Source organism: Chelonia mydas, chromosome 2, assembly GCF_015237465.2.
Source record: "Chelonia mydas isolate rCheMyd1 chromosome 2, rCheMyd1.pri.v2, whole genome shotgun sequence".
Lineage (NCBI taxonomy): Eukaryota > Metazoa > Chordata > Testudines > Cheloniidae > Chelonia > Chelonia mydas.
In genome coordinates this window covers 181,854,502-181,877,391 of record NC_057850.1, presented here as the reverse complement: position 1 = coordinate 181,877,391, position 22,890 = coordinate 181,854,502, and the positions used below count along the sequence as shown (strand labels likewise).

The following is a 22,890-nucleotide window of genomic DNA, read 5'->3' as shown; positions in this document are numbered from 1 at the left end:
TATTCTCTAGAAACTAGTTTGAGACCATATTAGATCAACTTATGAAATGAAAACAAAATTACTGACTGACTCCAATTTCTCCCATTTCTACACAATGGACCTCAGACACCGGAGGTTACTGTTTCAGATAAAGGTTATTATCTTTAGAAACAAAAGAATCATTAAATCTTTTCTCCTAAATCTGAGACAGATTTCTACAATTAACTCTACTAAGATTGTAGCTATTGATCTTTTATATACAGTATTTCCTTCTAAAAATTCATTTGGTTGGCAATCAGCAAAATGCCAGAGTTTTGAGAGTTAAACTTCAAGTGTTAGTCTGTTGTATGCCTTCCTATGAAACATCTGATTCATGTATTTTACCGTGTCTTTCTTCAAGTACTATTTATAAGTAGGACTTAAACCAGGTCAGAACTAATCATTTGTCCAAATTGTGTTGTGTAACCTTCGTTTTTATTGTTTATATTTGCCACAAGAATTGCTTCTCAAAGATTTATGTATACATGAATGTATATAAAATGTGATGACAGCAATATTCTGAATGCCACTGGAAAAATCTGTCATCAATGAACAGTTTGGGTTTTTTTTTTTTTTTTTTTTTTTTTTTTTAAATAAAAAAAGGTTTATCTGGGTTATTTGGTATTAAAGTAATTTAATATAATAGGCAATGAAATAAATCACTTCAATGAAAAAGAGAAGATGAAAATACTTAAACCTAAGCAGGGAAAAATCAAAGCTGATTCAGAACCACATTAATGAACAACTTCTACCCTGAATAAGATTAAATTTCAAGGAAGTTACAATAAAAAGTACACAATGGGCTTGACCTCCATAAATCACACATATTTTGTATTCATCAAGAGCACACTAACACAACATAACATTTCCCTAGTATGAGTTTGTCAATAAAACACAAGTAAAAAGGGAATGAGAGAGAACTGGAAATGATCAGTGATATACTTATATGCTATCAATATTTTAACAAGTAGCTCCAAATTTGGTCTCTAGCCTGTGAGGAACCTTACATTTATGACTCCACTGTGTGTGAGTGTGGGGAGGGAAGGAAAGTGTGGAGTCTGCCTATGCTTTCTTTGGAAATGTTTTGAAACTACCTTTCATTTGGTACAATCTAAGCCATTTTAAAAGGCTAACCATTTGCTCTTTAGGAGCATTATTACAAGCCTGATCTAGAAGAGATGTTCTATTAGTATTGAAGCGGGGATTTAATTGTATTAGAAGCAAGGGAATCAACACAATGTTCCCCTTTCAGATGGGCATGCAGAAGTTTAAGGTGGTGCTGCTGGAAGCCATTGCCATTCCCTCAGTGAAGCTGATGACAATTAAGTGAAGAATACCAATCTTTAAATAGAGTAGCCTCTGATCAGGGGATTAACAAGTGAAATTTTTCCATTACTGGGATAACTGCAGCTTCCTCTGAAGAGTCTGGTAGTGACCACTGTTAAAAACAGAATATTGGACTTGCCTGACAACTCTTGTGATCTCACCAATAGTCACAGTTCCTGTGTTCCTCTTAACCCCTGTGTAGTTTCCAGTTGCACCACTGGAAGAACTACAGCAGACACTTACATACAATTTCAGAAAAGAGAAAAATGGACCTTTGAACAATTTCTGCAACATATAAGATGTAAACATACTTATCATACCAAATACACAAGCCTTTTCACCTCTTTTATAGTATACTTTTTTTTTTTTATACTAATTGTGATATCCTTCTTGCGGTACTTCAAGTAGTAACACAGTATCTAACACAGAGTCAGTGGATTGTTTGAGAAATATTCCTTCTATACTCCAGTAACATGAGCTATCTACCAGTGTTTTGTGATCTTCTCTACAAGAAGAACTATATTCGGGAGATGGAAATTAATTTTCTCAACTTAGCCTGTGATTACCCAAAATATGCTCCTGGACTTTTTGTACCAAAAGAAAAGGAGCTAAAGGCGGGTATCTGGAGTTGGCAGGAATAGCATTATCAGCATAAGCAGAGTATGTGAAGGCAGTTTTCTGAAACTATAGAATGAAACCAAACTGATGCTGTCTAGTAGTAATGGAGATTATTTCTTTGCTGATGGATAGCAAGTATGCAGTATAGTACTCAAAACTCAAAGCTGACTAAGATCTGAAGAAGGGAATTCCTTTGGCTCATGAAAGGAGATCTTTGCTATGGCAAATAGTTGATTACATTACACATATAAGTCTGTATGTTAAGTATATGCTAGAGTTTTCTATGCTGATAGATATCATGAAGCTGAACAACCTGAGGAGACTCATACAACTCATATATATAAAGGCATATGTATACAAGTGAAATATTTATTAACAGAATGTTTTAATCAGGCCATTTCATTGTATGCTACACAAATTTGCTTAAAGCTGTTTAAAATTATATATAAAATGTGTTCTTACCAAAATAACTTGGAAAAGTACAGGAACAAGATTACTTTCTTCAACAAGGCTGTAAAAATAATTAAAACACATTTTTATTTATATTAATGATCTGTTATTTAACACAATGAACTTACACAGGGAGCAGTGCAGCAGAAGTCTTTGATACTAAAATCTGTGACCTAGAACCTCGTTCTTTGACTAACTTTTCATATAAAGGAATTCCACTCCAGCTATTAAATAGAAACAGCAATGTAATTCTTCAGTGGAAATTACTCCTTGGGCTGGCCTTACTGATGTGAGGCAAATGAGTGGAACAGTAAGAAAATTAATATTTTTTAAATGGCAGAAATTAATTAAAATTCAGAAACATACTATTAAACAGGCATTGTAGATGGTGAAATAGTTTGAACTAATAGACCACAAAGCATACAGTGAATTTATAAGTATGCTGTGTGGTAATTTTGTATGTATGCCCAATTAAATATCTTCTCTACTCTAAAATAATACCGTCCAATGAATTTGCAGCATCTTCTTTAAAAAAAAAAAAAGTATTGGGAACTGATCAACCAGCATATTCTAAATATTTTCTCCATAAAAATCAGATACAGATCATATATCATAAGAGGGGAATATTCAGAAAAAGGACCACAGCAACAACAATTTAGATTTACACAGCATTTTTCATCCTACAACTGCAAAATGTTTTATGTGTATTAATAAATTAACCTTCACAACATCCTTGTGAAGTAACCATGGGTTAATTTGCTTCCTTTTAAGTTCCCACTCAAATCAATGAGAGTTAACAGGAACTGGTCCCTTACTTCCAAATGGCTAAAATCTGACTTGCTTTAAAAGTGTTCTACTCTGTTTTAATAATTTAATCTTAATAACTTACCTCATATAAAAATCAAACTAAGTTAAAAGAATGTTAAGACCACAACGTCAAACACTAGAAGTTCAAAAATGCCAACATTAAGATAGCTTTTACCACCTTAATTTGACCCCCTTGTATCTCTACATTATGTGATCAAGCAGTTAAAACTATATCATACTGTTTTTTCCACAGGATTCCTGCCTCATTCAGTGCACAGGATGGATGGTGCTCACTGGTTGGGAAGCTATTCGATATTTCATTTTATCCTCATCACTCAATGTGCTACACCATGGCTTAGTCACCACACACCATCCAAACCACGCCACTGAATACAGAATTATTAATTTTCTCATGGGCTTTCATTTGGTGCTTTCACCATTTATGTTTGTGAAGCATGAAGAGACAATGATGATCTTCCCAACATCCCCATGAGATTAGGTGGTATTGTTATCCCCATTGTACAGATGAGGATCTGAAGCATTGAGAGATCAAGGCCAAAACTATCCAAAGTGTCCACTAATTTTGGTTGCCAAACTGGAGATGCCTAAAATCTACTTTTTCAGAATACTTGGTATAGTAATACTATGCAGACGAGCCACAAGCAAACGGTGAGACTCAGACTTTGCTAGGGGATTTCATAGCTACTATTTGCTAGACCATAGGGTAATGATGAGACTCTGAAATCCTGAGGTCAATTCCAGATTTTGGAATGGAGTTTGCTCTATTAGTGTAAACTCTTCAGTACTTGTCCTCCACCAACCTAACCCCTCCTAACCAGTACTCATGTCCCACCAGCCTGTCCTTTTCTGTCCCTATCGCCCTGCTCCCCCACAATCTGACCCTGTCCCTTTCAACATCTACCCATACCCAACCTGCTCTGCCCAGCTCCACACCCTTACATTTCAGGGAGGCTGCTCTTTCTTTTCTTCTTTGCTATCAGGGTGTCAGCAGGGGGAGCACTGAGATCATAGAAGACAGTCTCCCTGATACCAGTTCTTATGCCTAGTAGCACAATAGCAGCCAGAAACAGCAATTACACAAAGTCCAGCTTGGCTCCTGTAGCTCTATGTATATCCCAGAGCGGTACTTGTAGGTGGAGACGAGAGTTGAAACCTGGGCTCTCATGGAATGAGTCTGAACCCCAGTGGGTGGCAGCATGCCAGATACTTGGTAGCAGAGTGCAATGTACCCTGAAATCCACTTGGAGATTCTCTTTGTTGAGACTGCCTGATCTTTCACTCTTTCAGCTGTTGCAACAAACAGTCTGGGGGATTATCTGATTGGCCTTTTCCTCTGCAGGTAAAAGGCCAAGGCCCAACATATTTTGATGGAGTGGAGTCGTCATTCCTCTTCTGAGGCATGTGGCTTCAGGAAGAAAACAGGTAAGTGAATGTTTTGATTAACATGAAACTGGGAGACGACCTTTGGCAGAAGTTCGGGATACAGGTGCAGGGAGACTTTAGTTATATGGAAAGTTGCGAAAGTAGGGTCTGCCATCATGGCCCCAAGTTCACTGACCCTTCTTGGTGAAGTGATAACAAGGAAGGGGACTTTCATGGCATGGAGGGACACGGAGCATGATGACAGTGGTTTGAAGGGTGGTTTAGTTAGTGCAGATAGAACAAGGTTGAGGTCAAGCAGGTAGCTCTGGGTTTTATGGGTTGGAAGGTTCTGATGAGGCCTTTCCAAAACTTAGAAGTCAAGAGGTGTGTAAGACAGTGTTCTTCACTGGGGAGTGGAAGGTGCTAATTGCCGCTAGGGGGACCTTGAGAGAGTTGAAGATAAGACTGGATGCTTTCAAAAACAGGATATAGTCCAGGAGGAGGGGAATCCCCACCACTTCTGGGGAAAGTCCCTTTTTTGGGGGGCCAGCAGGCAAAATTTTTCCACTTGGCCCCATAACAAAGCCTAGTGGATTCTTTCTTGCTGCTAAAGAGGATGTTTTGCACTTCTGATGAACATGTCCTTTCTAGAGAAGATGCCCATCCAAATACCACATTCTGAGGTGAAGCCACCTGTGGTTTAGGATGTCTGATCTTGCCGTTGTGCTGCATCAGTAGATCTGGGAAGGTGGGGATGGGAACTGGGGGACAAGCTGACATACAAAGGAGGCTGGGAAACCAGCACTGTCTGGGCCACCAGGGGGTGATTAGGGTGATTGTCACTCATCTCATCTGATCTTGTGGAGTACCCGTGGTAGGAGCAGGAGACGAGGGAAGACGTAATTGAATTGGTTCGGCCAGGGGAGAATGAGGGCGTCACCCTGGGAGTGATGACCCAGGCCCCTACTGGAACAATATGCACTGCATTTTCTGTTCACTGCGGATGCAAAAAGGTCTCTGATCAGAGTTCCCCGTTTGTTGACGATGTCCGATAATACAGTGTTGTGGAGTTCGCACTCAAGATTGACCATACATTGTCTGCTGAGCAAGTCTGCAATTAGATTCTGTGCTGAATGCAGCACATCTTGATGAGAAGGTATAATCTCCCTAGAGGCAGAGAGGGTCCAGAAAAGTGTGGAGATACTACGTCTCCCAGAACAAACATGTCCTGGGGTTCTGACACTCTCCCCAGTCTCCCAGGAGTTAAGGGCACCCACTCTGTACCCAGTACCAGCACTGGAACGATGGGCCTCCCCGAAACAGAATGGTCTCTTGTTTTATGGGGCACTGATGTTGTCAGTGTTGGTGGTCTGTACCCAGTACAGGTGGATCTGCCTTCTTGTGAGGCCTCTTCTCATGTTTATGATGCTTGGCATGTGTTCCCCCTCCACGGCTGGAGCCTGTGGAAGGAGTGTCCCCTTTCTTGGGCTGGCAGAAAGTCTTACTGCCGTGCTTAGGGTCATGGTTCCTCACCTCCTGACTAAGCCCTGGTATGGGGTCCATAGTGGTGATACCACCAGTGTCAGACTCTGACTCTGTAGCTGGAGGGGCACTCCTGGATGTCTCAGGCCAGTGTACGGGGGAGGTTTTCCCCAGCCTGGATTCAAATGAGGCCTTATGGCAACTTCCATGATGTGCTTCTGGAGGTGGAGAGCCCGACCTTCTCAGGTATAGCTGGGGAAGGACTGGCAGACACTGCATCTGGATGTGATGTGGCCCTCTCACAAGCAGTAGAGACAGCATTGATGTTCGTCCTTACTAAAGATACGTGGGTAGGAGGCACAAATCTTAAAGCCTGGGGTCTTTGGCATAGTCTAGTATACATGCGTGGGTACAGGGGAGGAGGGGTTACAAAGAAAAAATAAGCCCCCAACTATCTGTTCTACTCTAAAACTACTAAAAACTATTTAAAACAATCAAAACAGTGAAATTCTGTAAAAACTAACTATATACAACTTTGTTAAAATGCACCACACATAAGTGGATCCTGATTGTTTCAACCAGGACCACGCAGCGGTGAGAAGGAACTGGAGACACAGTCGGTCTGCCCTGTCCTTTATCACCTCGGACAAAACCATGGGGCACATGCGTGGACCAACAGACACTATTTTTAAATCCTCTGGCTCCAGATGCATGGTGCACGTATGCAAAATCCTTGTGGAATACAATAGGGACCCTCACTCGAAGAACCACCATCACTGGCCTCTTCTCTTAGGTTATTAAAAATGGTACCAATTTTTAAGGATGTTTTTGATGATGAAGACCTCAATGACTGCTAGGAATTCAACTGACCCCACGTACTCATTTCATATAAGCCACTTAACTGTCATCTCAAGATGGATTTGAATTGGTGACTGAGAATCACAAGGCTCCTTATTTCAAACTTGTAAGCCATCCAAAACCTGTACACACACCTTATGTATTATGTTTCTCTCTGAACTATAAAAACACAGAGTAATAATTAAACTTAAATTAACATTTCTCCCCACCCTTACAAGTCTGTCATTATTTGCAATTAACTTATTTTCTATTAATCACCTTATTTTCTGCATACCTGCAGTGCTTCTGGTAACTTTAACATATAAATCGCAGTTCTTGGAGGACAGAGCTAGGTACCCAAGGGAAAGAAACACACAACTGCAGAGCACAGTGAGGAAGCATTTATCCTGAAAAGGTTTGAGACAAAGTGCCACAACCTAACTAACTTTATAACAATATAACAAGATCAGGTTTTTTAAAGTACCATTCCACTGGACAGTTTTCAAGCACTGTATCAGCATGATTATCTTAGGCAACATAACTCAAAAATGAATTTGACCTAGCACACTACACTGAAATATAGTATAATTTCAAGTGAAATAAATATTATAGATTTTTGGCTAAAATAAATTCTCTCCTAAGGGTTCAGTTTCATATCTGAACCTCTGAACATTTTGTAACACCATGCACTGTTATGTAGTGAAGTTAAATTCTGGTTAACAAGCAATTTGTTGTACAATGATGTACTTCTAGCTAATCTTCACATTCAATAAAAATATCTGAAGACAACTTTACTGTGAAGAAGGGCAGGGAATAAACTGGAGCATGCTTTTCAACTGAATAGCCACATTTGTGTTCGGAAAAATAAGCATTATTGAGAGGTCAGGCAAATAAATTGAGAAAGTAAGTTCTGCTCTCCTACTCCATGTAACGTTTGTTATTTCTTTCCCCTCTGCCCTCACCTGAAACTTAGTACTGATTACTTTTTTCCCTTATGTCCCTTAAAATACACATCAGATATTTAGAATTTGCAGAGCTGACATGTGTATATAGACATAGATGGAGCACATCTGCTAATCAACTCAAAACATGGGATACAAAGTGCCATGGTAGTTGCGCAGACACACGTGAAAATAATTCATGTGCACTGACACTCAAACGTAGTCAATTTCCCTTCCACATACAAATATGTAAAAACATATACACAAACAATACAATATGTTCTATATAAAACATACAATGCAAAAGAGGAATACAATTTATAAAAAGGAATATGAATATTTCAAAGTTAAAGAAGAAAACTCAATTTAAGGACAAATTCTTGACCCTGTGAAGTCAACGGTAAGACACTCAAACCTTGGGGGTGCTCTACCAGATCCTTTACACAGGTTACAGCAACAGGAAGGCTGAACTTATCTGATCCAGCTTCGAATGGTCACAAGAGGCTGTTACAGCAGTTGTACATCACCAGGTCATAGGAGAGTCCCTGCCATGCCTCCAGGACAGCAGTTGGGAAAAAGGAAAACCATGGGTAGTTCTACGCCACCCAAGCATCTCTCTGTGTATGGGAGAAACTCCAAGGCCCAATCTGCCAGGTTAACAGCATTTTTGTAATGGTGTGGAATGGCACAAAGTGGCTGGAGCACAGACTAGAATCAGGAATATAACATTATCACTTTCTTTTTTAAAATACAAATTTAGATTAGACTGGATGCTTATGTGGCAAGGAGTTAATTATGAAGCACATTCTGTGGTCATGGAATACAAGGGATCCTGATTATTAAAAAGCTACATAAATTACCTATATATTCTGTTCATGTACAGCAAAGTACAGCTAAAATAAAACTGATCATTCTTAGATTTTAAAGGTCAACTGCAAACTTTAAAATGCAAGTGTGGAATAGCTGCAGGCTTTAAAGAAAACTTTGCATGCAAGACTAAAGGCATGAAGTCAAGTCATATGGCGTATTAAGACATTCCTGTGACAAAGTTTAAAACTGAATTACAATGACTGGGGGGGGGGCGGGGGGGAGAGAGAGAGAGAGAGAGAGAGAGATTACCAGGCTCTCTGTTGCTGGCTATCATTTAGAGAACATTCTGGGTTTTACAAAGGAAAAGCCTTAAAAATTGAGGAGGGAGAAAGGAATTTGAATTTTAGTTCATCCGTTGAACTCACTTTATAAATGGTTGCATCTTCAAATAAGTTATCAGAAAGGAAAATACAGACAAAATACTTTATTATATTAATCAGTTATACATATTGCATATTGTTTGGAAAATATACAGATGCTTTATATATTTAGGATTATCTTTTATTTGTACATACGTGACACTGTGTATATAGTATTTTATCTACGCCCATATTTAAATAATCAACTTGCACTCAGAACTTCTAATTGATTGTGTCATATTATAAAGGAATGCAGTCAGACCTTACTGATATTAATAAATACCACCTTCTCACTGAATCATTGACTTTTCATAACATTAATAGGATGAGCTGGGACTTGTGCTTCGATTTAAAATAATGGGCAGAAGAATTTATTTTTAAGACATTCTAGTTTGCTTTATGGCCAAAAGGAAACCCATGATATGAAATTTAACACAAGGCAAAGATTTTTTTAAAAAAATTTTAAACACACTGCTTCCATAATTCACTAAACTAGAGAACCAAAACCAGCCATTTTAAATTCAAGTCTGTAGAATAAAGCTGGATTTAAAGTCAAACACTTATGGAAATACTTCTCACAAGTATTATCTTCATAATGGTTGGTTATTATGCCTACTATGTTTACAGTGGAAGTAGTAAGGCTTTTGTATTTATGAATGGATGCAACTTCACTCTCCAACTAAATGTTTTTTTAACCTGCAACACTCTGCTACTGTAATTTCTTTTTGCACAAAGTTACAAATTATTATGATTAAAGAACTATACATGAGAAAACATTTTCCTTCCTTGCCCCCAACATCTTTAGTTTCAATTTGCAGTTCTTGTATGTCGTAATATGGCGTACCTAATTTGGGGCATATCTTAAATCATGAGCAGCATTAAAAAAAGGAATTGAGGAAGGAAAAACAACAACTTGATAACTACAAGCCTGACCATGAAAGGTGTTGAACCCTCACAGTTCCCAATGAAATACAAAACTTGTGGCAAGATCCATGGTTTGGAGTTTAGCCTTCTGTTCAGGCTAGTAAAATGTGGGGTTTTGGGGTTGGAATAATATACCAACCTAGGCAGGGGTGTGTGCAGGAAATTAAATTTGACTGCTTTTGGAGGGGCACATTAAACACACACTGCTAGAAGTTGCAGCACAGCACAGACACACACATGTCCTTGAAGTTGCAACCACTAGTGGACATGATGGCTCTAGACCAGAAGGATCTGTCCCCAGTCTCTTCGCAGGGAGAAGTGAGGGTGCTCCCTGCTTCTCTGAGGGCAAACAGACCCCCTTAGTTGCTCTTAACCCCCCCCTTCTTGAGTCACCCCCCTCAGTATCCTTGTCCTAGGGACTGTTCCCCCTTAGGTGCTTCTCCCACGCTCAGTGTCCCCTCCCTCATGGCACAGCCCTATACCCTCATCTCTCCCTTCCCTATACTCCCCCACCACCATTGGGGACCCTGTGCTTCTCCCTCCCACTCTGACTGACCCTTTCCTTGCCTGCCCCACCCCCAGAGACCAGGGATCACAGACGGCATGGCCAGCTGTAGCCCTCCGAAAGCTTTGCTTGCTGTGCGGTGCCCTGTGCCATGGGGCCAGGCTGTCATTGGCACTTGTTACTCCAGCTGGGGCGGCTGTCCTGGGCAGTAGAAGACTACTACTGGTTAGGAGGACTGTCACTCCGTATCATTGCTGCTGCTGGTTGGCGAAGGCAGATGGCTGTGGAGAGGTGGGTGAGCTAGTGCAGCAGGGGAAACTGACCACAGGTCAGAGCTCTGTGTGGGGCTAGGGCATGCTCCAGGAGCAGACTATTAGTACAAAACTTGTGGGGGGGGGGGGAGGTGCCCCCCATCCTCCCTAAATGGTGCCCCTGAAGGGGAGGACGAAGAAAAGGAAGAGGAGCTCAGCTAGCAGCCAGCTGCCCTGCTGCTTCCTCCCTCCCCAGGGTCAGGGACACATGGAGACTTGGTTGGGGCGGGGGGAAGAATGTCCCTGCTTGCCCACCTTGTGCATGCCCCTGAATCTAGAGAAAAAGAGAATTTGCTGAAATCAATGGAAATTACAGGTGCTTAGCACTTCAGCATCACCCTATGTTGGACAAGCAGAACAGCAAAACAATGCCAGCACTCTATTTTTCTAAATCAGTTTGGTTACCAAATATTGTACTTTTGTACATGCATCCTGCTTGAACACTGGGCTAAACTCCACCAATGAAAACTGCAGATTTCTTGACGACACTTGGGGTTTGCACTGGTGCAGCTACATTGTTGGCTGGCCAGTGATTAACAGAAGTGTGACAAATCCCCACTGTAGAAAAGGGATGAGTTTTCCAAAGCACTGAGGTGACTTCGGAGCCTAAATGTCACTAACTTGCAATGAGACAAACTTCCAAGGGCCTCAGCCCCTTTTGAAAAAGGACATCAGTCACTGTTGAAAATTTTACCCAAGGTCTAAGGATGTATTTTGTGGCTGCCAAAGAGCAGGCACATATTTTTTAATAAATGCCAAAGACACATGATAAGTACATGCAATTTTGTTTTCTGGATACACCCACTATGCGTAAACAAAAACAACACTTGTTGGTACTGTAACAGCTGATGGAGTCACAGGCTCTTATTTAAAATATAGGATTGGCTGTGTTTTCATTTCTCATTACACAGCATAAATATCCCCTCTGGAGGGGCAGCAATGCAATGACCAATAAATGTCTTCTAGGAAAATCAGAGTTCAACATATAAAAGAGAAATTGGCTTGGAGACCTACGAAACAACTTAAGAGTTCATGCTTAATATATCAGATTGCATTCCAGTCAGTTCCTAATTATTCTGTACTTTTGTTCTGGAACATTGACTGGAAGAAACAAGTGAGCAAATGCTTTTATAGACAAATTTAAAAATTAATGAAAGCAGGAGCACAAAATGAATGTATAGTTTAAATGTTAGAATTCTAAACAATAGATGTTAACACCACTAAGAAGTAAGAATAATAGTAAGAGGCCAATATGGCTGCATCACAAGCTCTTTAATGACCTGAAAATCAAAAAGGAATCCTACAAAAAGTGGAAACATGGACATATTGCTAAGGAGGAGTACAAAAGAAGAGCACAAGCATGAAGTTACAAGATCAGAAAGTCTAAAGCAGAAAATGAGTTATACCTAGCAAGGGATAATAAAGGCAGTAAGAAGGGAGTCTAATAAATACATTAGGAGCAAGAGAAACATGAAGGGAAGTCCACTACTTAGCAGGAAAGGAGAGCTAATAATGTAGCACATCAAAAAGGCTAAGGTGTTTAATGCCTATTTTGCTTCATTCTTCACTAAAAAAGTTAACTGTGACCAGATGATTACCACAATTAATAGTAACATCTAGGGGGAAGGAACACAAGCCAGAATAGGAAAACATGTTAAAGAATACCTAGATAAGTTAGATGTATTCAAATTGATGGCAACTGATGAAATTCATCCTATGGTACTTAAGGAAATAGCTGAACCAATCCGTAGAACTATTAGCTATTACCTCCAAGAACTCTTGGAGGATGGGTGAGGTCCCAGAGGACTGGAAAAGGGTAAACATACTACCTTCACAAAGGGGAACAAAGAGGACCCAGGGAATTGTATACCACTTAATCTAATTTTGATATCTGGAAAGATACTGGAACAAATTATTAAACAATCTATTTTTAAGCACCTAGACAAAGTAGTAGCCAACACGGATTTATATAAAAAAAAAAAAGCCAAACCACATCCTAATTCCCTTTTTTGACAGGATTACTAGCCTAATGGATTGGGGGGAAGCAATAGGTTTGGTATATTTTGCTTTTAGTAAAGCCTCTGACACAAAAGACTTTCTCATAAGCAAACTAGATCAGTGCTACTCAAAGTGGTGGTCCACGGACTGGTGCCGGTCCGTGAGCCATCGGCTGCCGGTCTGCGCACACATTGGGAAAAAAAATTGCCGGTCCCCCACATCAGATAGCTTGAGAAGCACTGATCTAGATTAAATTATTTCAGCTGGGAACACAACTGTTTGAAAAACCATACTCAAAGAGTAGTTATCAAACTGGGAGGTCATTTAGTTGGGATTGGTCCTGCTCTGGGCAGGGGGTTGGACTAGATGGCCTCCAGAGGTCCCTTCCAACTCTGTTATTCTATGATTCTATGATCTAGTGGGGTCCCGCAGGAGTCTGTCCTGGGTCTGGTACTCTTCAATATTTTCATTAATAACTTGGATAATGGAGTGGAGAGTATGCTTATAAAATTTGTTGATGACACCACATCTTCAATTAGCCAAAAAGTAATCTCCAGCTGGGAATTCCCCAGCATGGAAGAATCCAAACTCCAGTTGAAACCAACGATAGGGTCACTAAGTTTAAAACAAGGACATATACTTAATATCCAGCATCATATTCAATTCAAAACAATTTTGACAAAATTAGAGAATTGGTCTGAAATCAACAAGATGAATTTCAATGAAGACGAGCAAATTACTACACTTAAGAAGGAAAAATGAAATGCACAACTAAACAATGGAGAATAACCAGCTAGGTAGTAGTACTGCTGAAAAGGACCTGGGGATTGTAATGGATCACAAATTGAATCTGAATCAACAATGTGATACAGTTTCAAAAAAGACACATATTCTGGGGTATATTGGCAGGAATGTCGTACTTAAGAGACAGGAGGTAATTGTCCCATCTATTTGGCACTGGTGAGGCCTCAGCTGGAGTATTGTGTCCAGTTCTGTGCGCCACACTTTAGGAAAGATATGGACAAATTGGTGAGAGTCCAGATGAGAACAACAAAAATGATAAAAGGTGTAGAAAACCTACCTATGAGGAAAGGTCAAAAAAAACCAGGCATGTTTAGTCTTGAAAGAAGACAGGGGGACCTGAGAACAGTCTCCAAATATGTTGAGAGCTATTTTAAAGAGGATTGTGATCAATTGCTCTCCATGTCCACTGAAGGGAGGACAATAAGTAATGGGCTTAATCTGCAGCAAGGGAGATTTAGGTAGGAAAACCTTTCTAACTATAAGAATTAGTTAACTTCTGAAATAGATTACCAAGGAAGGCTCTGGAATCCCTGTCGCTGAAGCTTTTTAAAAACACATTAGACAAACACCTGTCAGGGATGGTCTAAGTTTACTTGGCAAGGCCTCATCTTGAGGGATGGACTAGATGACCTCTCGAGGTCTCTTGCAGCACTACATTTCTATGATTTTATGTTCATGTTACAACTGTTACTTTGTATAATAGCAGAGGCATTTTTTCTGGAAAAGAAAAGGAATTTAGAAAACCAAAACCAGTAATTTTATTATGCAGCTTCAATCTGCATTCCATTTCATTCCGCTGGCAGTTTCCCAGACTTGAGAGGGCATATTGCTTATATCAAGACCCAGAGTTTGGATTTTAGTTTGTAAACTGTGTAATGGGGGGGGGGGTCATAATAACATGGCAAATAAGACAACAAGGCATTGCTATGGTAAGGTTTGAATGAATTTACTTCATGGCAGTATAAGTCTAAGAAGATACTGAAGCAGGTATATGAAGAACAGATATCTTCAAGTAGCCGAAAACTAATTGCCAGCTGGGAATTCCCCAGCATGTAGGAATCTGTGACACCCCAGTTGGAACCAATGATAGGGGGTCACTAAGTTTAGAACAAAGACATATACTTAATATCCAGCACCATAGTCAAGTATTCCTGCAGAAAAACAGAGCTTGTCTACCACAAAGCAGGAAGATGAACTATGAGGACCTATGGATTATTCCATCCTTAGTACTGTACTTCTAGTTATGTAGGGCAAGTTAATATTAGAAGAGTAAAACCCCATTCCAAATATCAAAATTAGAAATTGCTTTTATATATTTCTATTTTTCCCCCTTCTTTGGCTTTCCCCATATTATAAGGTGATCTCTCAAGCTATTTTGGTGACATCACTGGTAAAGTAGTTAGACGCTCAGCTACTAGAGTGATGGGTACTACAGACACCCTAAGAGAGGCACATGCAAAATACCGTGAGTCATTAATTATATAGGAGTTTAAGGATTATAATCTGGAGGGAAGTCTCAGTTCCCTTTCCTAACTTTTGAAGGATGCTAGAGGAGCCAATTGTTTTGTTTCAAAATACTACCTGTTTCCCAAACAAAGTTCACAAACAAGTATTTCCATCTCAATGAAAGTTACACAGATGCAGACATAATTCTCATAACCTTAATCTATCAGTTCTCATAGGCTAAGTATATGCTCTTATAAGCGATGCTGGACATGGCACTTTTCCCTCTGAGTTAGTATTAAACCCCAGTGCTGAGTTGGAGTGCTGCTGGAGTACACAGTGCTGTTGGGGATTCTACCTTGTGGATGATATATATACACGATAAAGAAAAAGGTGACTTCTTTTAGCCATTAAAAATCCGACCGCACTTTTCACAAGAATGGAGGTGGCAATGTTGTGGGCAGATTCCAACTTGAACAGTTATATTTATCTTACCTAATTTCCCTTCAATTTAAATTAGCTAATTTATTCTTCACTTCCTGTTCCAAATTGTATAGTTTTGCTAATCATTTTCTGTAATTCACACTAGAAGCTCTTATATTTTAGTGATTAAGTGATGTAAGTGCTGTTTTATTTATAAAACACACCCAATAACAATAAAATACATGTACATATTATTAAACACAATATTTGTACAAAAAAGAAAATCCAAAGCAAACCATCCCATTTAATTCACCTTCAGACAAGTCTCAGAAAGGTTTGCTGTGCCCCATAGGTCAACAAACTACGGCTGCTTTGCACCAGTGGGCAGTTTAATTAAAGTCAAGAGCCTGTAACAAGGATGCCCTGGTATTAGAATAGAGAATTTTCTGGTTCTGCAATAAATGTTACTGGAATTGATTAGTTAGTGCTTGCTCTATAACCTTCTGCAAAAATTGAAGAGTAAAGCTAAAAAGCCCCTCCGCTCATACACAACCCAAAATTAGAATCACTTTGCAGTCTAATGCCAAGAAAACAATATTTATAAATGTGCATAATGAATTCCAAGTAGCTTCTTCACAATTTCACCACAAGAAAATGGCTTGAAGCCGCCTCTCCATCTGCCACAGCTCTGGCTGACTAAGTGTTAACATCACCCTCAACTAACAACTCTGCCAAAGAAAAACAAGAATAAAATTTGATTGCAGAGAACAATAATTTTGGCATGGTCTCATTGGACAGAAATCAAAACAAGATGTGAGGATAAAAAAAATAATGAACATATTTAATACAGACTTTGAGCGATAGCCTCTGGTACACTAGAGTAGCTTTGCACTGGCCCACTGTGCATGTCCCCTGTTTTCTGTCCCACCACTCCCTGCAGCTGGAGCAGGGGGGATGATTGGGCCCAAGGATGCATCTCTGGGAAATCCATGCACCTGGACAATTCCAGGCTGCTGCAGTGGCCCCCTGAGGGCCATTGGCATCACAAACAAATCAGAACAGCCCTCAGATACACTAGTGTGCTCTAGCAGATCCTGCCTAACGAAGAGGAGCCACAGGATTGGCGTGCAAAACTGGATGAAGGCCTCATTTACACACAAGCCTAATAGCTGCTCCAAGCTGCAGCAGATGATCTGGCCTTTTAATTTTCCTCAGGAAAAAAATGAATAAATCAAGGTACTCCCCAGAACTGTGACTAATATAAAGATAGGCTTAAATCCTTTAACTCTTCAAGGAGCAAACTGTGAACAGATTGTCTTTTTGGTCCCCGGTTATTTTAGAACTATTTGCTCAAGTGTAGTTTTTCCAAATCTCCCACTCTTGAAACTTCTCAGCAATTCCACTTTAACCCTCCCATGGTCTCCCACAATAAGTAAGGGACTGAATTTGGGCCTTCAAGCAGACAGAAAATGCATCTTATTACATTGGACATAGAATATTTCCTAAACTGTATCTCTATGTATTAAATCTCTAGTATCCAACTGAGTGCTTTACTCTTTTGCGGTGAGGGTGATAGAGGGGTGGGAGTAAAGAGAGAACATGAAAGATCTGTATGCGATATAAGGGCCATCCCTGAACTCTCTCCCAGATAGAACTGCAAACACAAAAAACTCAGTCTGGTGTGGATGAACTGCTATGTGGGAGCTATTCTATAATTTAGTGTGAAATGCTGGGGGCAATTTTTTTTTAAAGATCTTTCATAAGTACATGATGAACTATGAAGGTGAGAGTTATCTGGGGGAAACAGGTTGTTCTTAAAGTGGGTACATGAGGGAGTGGAGTTTGGAGAGTTAAAAATAAAAATGTCATATCTCAGACATTTTTGTTTATAATACTTGCTACAACTATCTATGTGTGTGAGAACAAATAAAAAGTACTTTTTAAAAAGTACAATAAAAAGTAGATTTTTTTTATTGAATCTACTGATGCACTAGCAGTGCTAGTGTTTAGCTATAAGGTATCAGACACTGAAATGCTAATAGCCTCCTGTAAGTATATGCTGAAATGAAAGAGGCTTACTTTAAATCTCCAAATAAACTCACAATTCCTCTTTACTCATGTTTTATCAGAGGGGTGTCACAGCAAAAAGCAGTTATTTAGCCAAGTGGCTCAGTATGATTACTGACCCAGAACAGAGTTATGCTCATTCCTGATCAGTGTTTTTTTGTTTTTTTGTTTTGTTTTTTTTTAACTGTACAGGATTGCAGGAAACTAATATGTCTTTTAACAGCTATGAACCACAAACGCAAGTTTCTACATTAACAGGAGGATAGACTGGAAAAAACTTGACAACCCCACTAATCCAAAATAATCTCTATTTTAATTAATTTGTTTTCAAAAATTGCTCACTTTACATTATTCAGATCTTTGTAATTTATTTAGAAAGGATGGAGTTTTTTTTGGGTTTTTTTGTTTTTGTTTTTTTAGGTATTCCCCTCCTTGTTGGAAGCAAAGTATATTCTCATGTTTCCCCTCCATCCCCCCACTCCAATTTCTCAGTATGTCTTGTCACTTTACTCTCTTTACTATTTCCAAAACGTTTACCATTCCATATAAATATTTTAATAGTAATAAATAATAAAATCAAATAATAAGCATGTTTTTACATAAGGATTACTGTAATCCACCAAAGTCTACAGCAGAACAGTTGCTCAGTGATGCCACACAAAAGCAAGAGAACAGTAAAGTTACTCCTCTTAAAAAAAAAAACAAAAACAAAAAAACCTCAAAAAATTAGTCGCATAGCATACACATTATCTGCCCTAAACATTCCATATCCAAAAGAATGGAGTAGTTGCCCAGCATTAATTATGCAAAACAAGAAGAAAACATAAAAGCAAGTAAAATCGCTTAAGTGGGAAAAGAGATACCCTTGTTGCAGCTTCTACATGCCACAGTTTGTGTTCTGCATGCACTAAACAGCAGCAACATAAAACGTCTGCCTTAGTGGGATTGTATTGGTTTCCTGTTTCTTTGAGTACTAAATAAAAGATTTTGTCTCTTATTTTTAAACACAAATCATAAATAATTTGGCTTCTCACTAGAAATGGCTGAATATTTTTGCATGTAAAGCTTTTTGCTATCTTTCCCTTAGTTGTAAAATCTTCTGGCATTTTACCCCCAAAATTATGATTTCCATTGCACAATATAGTTGTTGTGGTTGAAATCTGTTTGTTTATATTTTTGCCAAGGGTGAACAGAACTTTTCCCCTAGATAAAAATCTAAGCTTGGCTTTGACCAAAAGAAATTTTTAAAATAAAACTTCTCTCATGGGCCTGGCCCCTCTTCACAACTGGTTCCTGTCTTTCTTGATTTTCTAATATCACAGGTTCAGAGTAGCAACCGTGTTAGTCTGTTGTAGCCCACGAACGCTTATGCTCTAATAAATTTGTTAGTCTGTAAGGTGCCACAAGTACTTCTAATATCACAGTAGATTGACTCCCTAGGGTGAAATCTTGCCCACTGACTTCAACAGTACCATGATTTCATCCCTGGTGAGTTAATCTACCAGTATGTTGTTTGCAACATTGTAGATGCACAGTCAGAACAGCTGAAAGCCCAAGACTTGGAGTATTTGTGAAAATTGGGAACTGTAATGCATTGCATTACACCATTCCAGACTGACAAATGATAGGAAGAGTGCCCAGATAAACATTGGTATCCATCCCAATATTTCCAGAATTGTTCCAATCCTGATGTTGAGATCCAGTTAAATAGTGATTTTCTTCTAGCCTCTGCCTATAAATCTGGACCCTTGGAAATAACAGATTGCTTGATTCTATGTTGTAGGTTGCAAAAGAATTATAATGCAGTCTATCATTAATTTCAGTTTGTGCAATGATGTGTTTTTATATGGACACATTGATGAGTAATCAGAGACTTTCCTGTTCAACTCAGTGTGAAACCGTCTATCACTAAGGGCTCAAATCAGAAAAATAAAAATATGCTGGTTTCCATACTGTGGAAACCCACACAAAATCAGAAAAGCTATGATTGGTGAAAACTGATGGGCTGCAGATGCCAGATACAGTTTTGACCATATTAGTAATATGCTCTGAATTCTACAGACCTCCCTTTCTGGTATCTGTAGTAAGCAAAGCTGTTAACTTCAGAAACCTGCTGTGATCATTGCCACGAATAACAACTGCTTATGTGCTCAGAGGCAAAAGCACCTCGGACTTTGGGGAAAATCTTAATAGAAACTTAATAAAAGGGTTAAGAAAAAATGCAAATGTTCTTTTCAAGAAATGTGCTCCTGGAATGTCTATATAAATCACAGTATTCATTTATAAAACTCTTGACATCAAAGGAAATAAAACAGTGCCGTTTAATTATGGTCAAGTGGTTAGGCTAATTTTTGCTAAACCTCACCTTCATATCTCAAATTTCAGAAATTACACTGAATTGAAACACTCTTCATTTCAATTACTTCATCTTACTTCAATAACTTTAAAAAAATATTATGCTCCATAAAATTCTTCAGTTTAAAGTAAAGTTCAATAGTTATCACAAATGGAACAGATGAAAGAGTCTGGCAAAATTAAGTCCCCTTATGGATTCTAAAACATTTACTATATAGCTTTTTTGTTGTTAAAGGACAATATTACTTTTTTGATGTTTTTGACAGAAGTTGACCGTATATTTTGGCAACACAGGGATCTGTTGCTAATGGCACATTTTCAACTAAATTGAAATACCAGCTGTACAAAGATCAATAATAACTTAATATTTATTTTATTAGAAGAAAAGGTTAAGACTACTAAGATTTGTATCCAACTGGAAATTAAAAATATAAAAGCAAAAAAATATTTCGATTTAGTGCTTCTCAGGTTCACAAGGCTTTTCAGAGAGGGAGTACAACAAAATATTAATCTTTCTTATACCCAAACTTCACTAAAATGTTGAACTTACATTAAACAAAAATTGTATAGAAGTTTGTAAAAGACAATGTTCATTTTCAGGTTGTGCTTTAACAAAAAATTATTCTGATTTTTTCTAGATCATAAAATGATCTAGGATAAGACTGTTCTGTACATGTACACACACACACACACACACACACAAGACTGAGTTATAGCTGCGCTCAGTAGCGTCACTATATGAGAATTAAGGTTTTGTTAATATTTACACTATGTGTGTAATTATTTTCAGAGGCTTTTTTTTTTTGTATTTGACTATTTGAAACTTTACAGTTGCACTTCGAAGCCTGAAACTCGGACAAATGTTTACAGTCCACATTTGAAGCAATTTCCTTACGTGTAAAATTATCAAAAGTCGATCTTTAGAAAGCGATTTTATACAGTCGATCATGTATGTCCCCACTAAGCGCAATAGGTTGGCGGAGTGCGTCCTCAATACCATGGCTAGCATCGACTCACGGAGTGGTGCACTGTGGGTAGCTATCCCACAGTCCCCGCTGCCCATTGGAATTCTGGGTTAAGCTCCCAATGGGGCTAAAACATTGTCCCGGGTGGTTTTGGGTACATGTCGTCAGTCTCTCATCCCTCCCTCTTTGAAAGCAATGGCAAACAATCATTGCGCGCCTTTCTTCCTGATTTATCCATGCAAACGCCATAGCACAGCAAGCATGGAGCCTGCTCAGCTGCGCATTGCTGTTGTGAGCATTGTAAACACCTCACGCATTATCCTGCAGTATGTGCAGAGCCTGACTAGGAGCCGCCAGCATGAGGACTATTGTGAGGAGGACATGGACACAGACATTCCTGAAAGCATGGAATGTAGCAATTGGGACATCATGGCAGCAGTGGGGCAGGTTGATACAGTGGAACGCCAATTCTGGGCCCGGCAAACAAGCACAGACTGGTGGGACCGCATAGTGTTGCAGGTATGGGATGATTCCCAGTGGCTGCAAAACTTTCGCATGCGTAAGGCCACTTTCATGGAACTTTGTGAGTTGCTTTCCCCCTGCCCTGAAGCGCAGGAATACCAAGATGAGAGCTGCCCTGACCGTTGAGAAACGAATGGTGATAGCTCTGTGGAAGCTTGCAATACCTGACTTCTACTGGTCAGTCAGGAATCAATTTGGAGTGGGCAAATCTACCACGGGGGCTGCTGTGATCCAAGTAGCCAAGGCAATCAATAACCTTCTGCTAACAAGGTTAGTGTCTCTGGGAAATGTGCAGGTCATAGTGGATGGCTTTGCTGCAATGGGTTTCCCTAACTGTGGTGGGGCAATAGACGGAATGCATATCCCTATCTTGGCACCGGACCACCTTGCCAACCAGTACATAAACCGCAAGGGGTACTTCTCAATGGTGCTGCAAGCACTGGTGGATCACAAGGGATGTTTCACTGACACCAGTGTGGGATGGTCGGGAAAGGTGCGTGATGCTTGCATCTTTCGGAACTCCGGGCTGTTCGAAAAGCTGCAAGAAGGGACTTCTTCTCTTCCCAGACCAGAAAATTACCACTGGAGATGTTGAAATGCCAGTAGTTAACCTTGGGGACCCAGCCTACTCTTTGCTCCCATGGCTCATGAAGCCATACACAGGCAGCTTGGACAGTAGTAAGGAGCAGTTCAACTGTAGGCTGAGCAAGTGCAGAATGGTGGTAGAATGTGCCTTTGGACATTTAAAAGGGTGTTGGTGCTGTTTGCTGAGTAGGTTAGACCTCAGCGCGACCAATATTTCCATTGTTATTGCTGCTTGCTGTGTGCTCCATAATACCTGTGAGAGTAAGGGGGAGACATTTATGGTGAGGTGGGAGGTTGAGGCAAATTGCCTGGTGGCCAATTTTGAACAGCCAGACACGAGGGCAATTAGAAGAGCACAACCAGGTGTGCTGTACATCAGAGAGGCTTTGAAAAATCAGTTTCATGACTGGCCAGGCTATGGTGTGACAGTTGCGTGTGTTTGTTCTTGATGCAAAACTGCCCCCTTTGTTGAATGTACTTCCCTGTAGGCCAATCCCCCTCCTCCTTCAACCACAGCTGGCAAAGGAAATAAAGTCCCTATTGTTCTGAATCCATTCATTCATTATTTATTAAAAAAATTGAGATCACTGACAAGGTGGCCCGGGTGGGGTGGGAGAGAAGGGAAGGACAAGGCCACATTCCTTATTGTAGCCACACTACAAATCAAAGCTGTTTGAATGACAGCCTTCTGTTGCTTGGGCCATCCTCTGGAGTTGAGTGGCTGGGTGTCCGGAGCCTTCCTCCCCCACCACCCCCCGAATTCTTGGGATCTGGGTGAGGAGGATATGGAACTTGGTGAGGAGGGCAGGCAGTTATACAATGGATGCAGTGTGGGTCTGTGCTCTAGTTGCCTTTCCTGCAGCTCCACCAGTCGCCTGATCATGTCCGTTTGCTCCC

At 39.8% G+C, this 22,890-nt stretch overlaps 1 protein-coding gene across 10 annotated transcripts in view; it reads right to left on the bottom strand.

The window, feature by feature from the left end:
- ULK4 (unc-51 like kinase 4) overlaps positions 1 to 22,890 on the bottom strand; it is a 395,815-nt gene that overhangs the window by 187,123 nt on the left and 185,802 nt on the right. For all 10 annotated transcript variants that reach the window (XM_037890225.2, XM_043540763.1, XM_043540762.1 and 7 more), the window contains one exon: positions 2,425 to 2,473. In XM_037890225.2, coding sequence (XP_037746153.1) covers positions 2,425 to 2,473 — 49 coding nt within the window. The remainder of the gene's footprint in view (positions 1 to 2,424; positions 2,474 to 22,890) is intronic.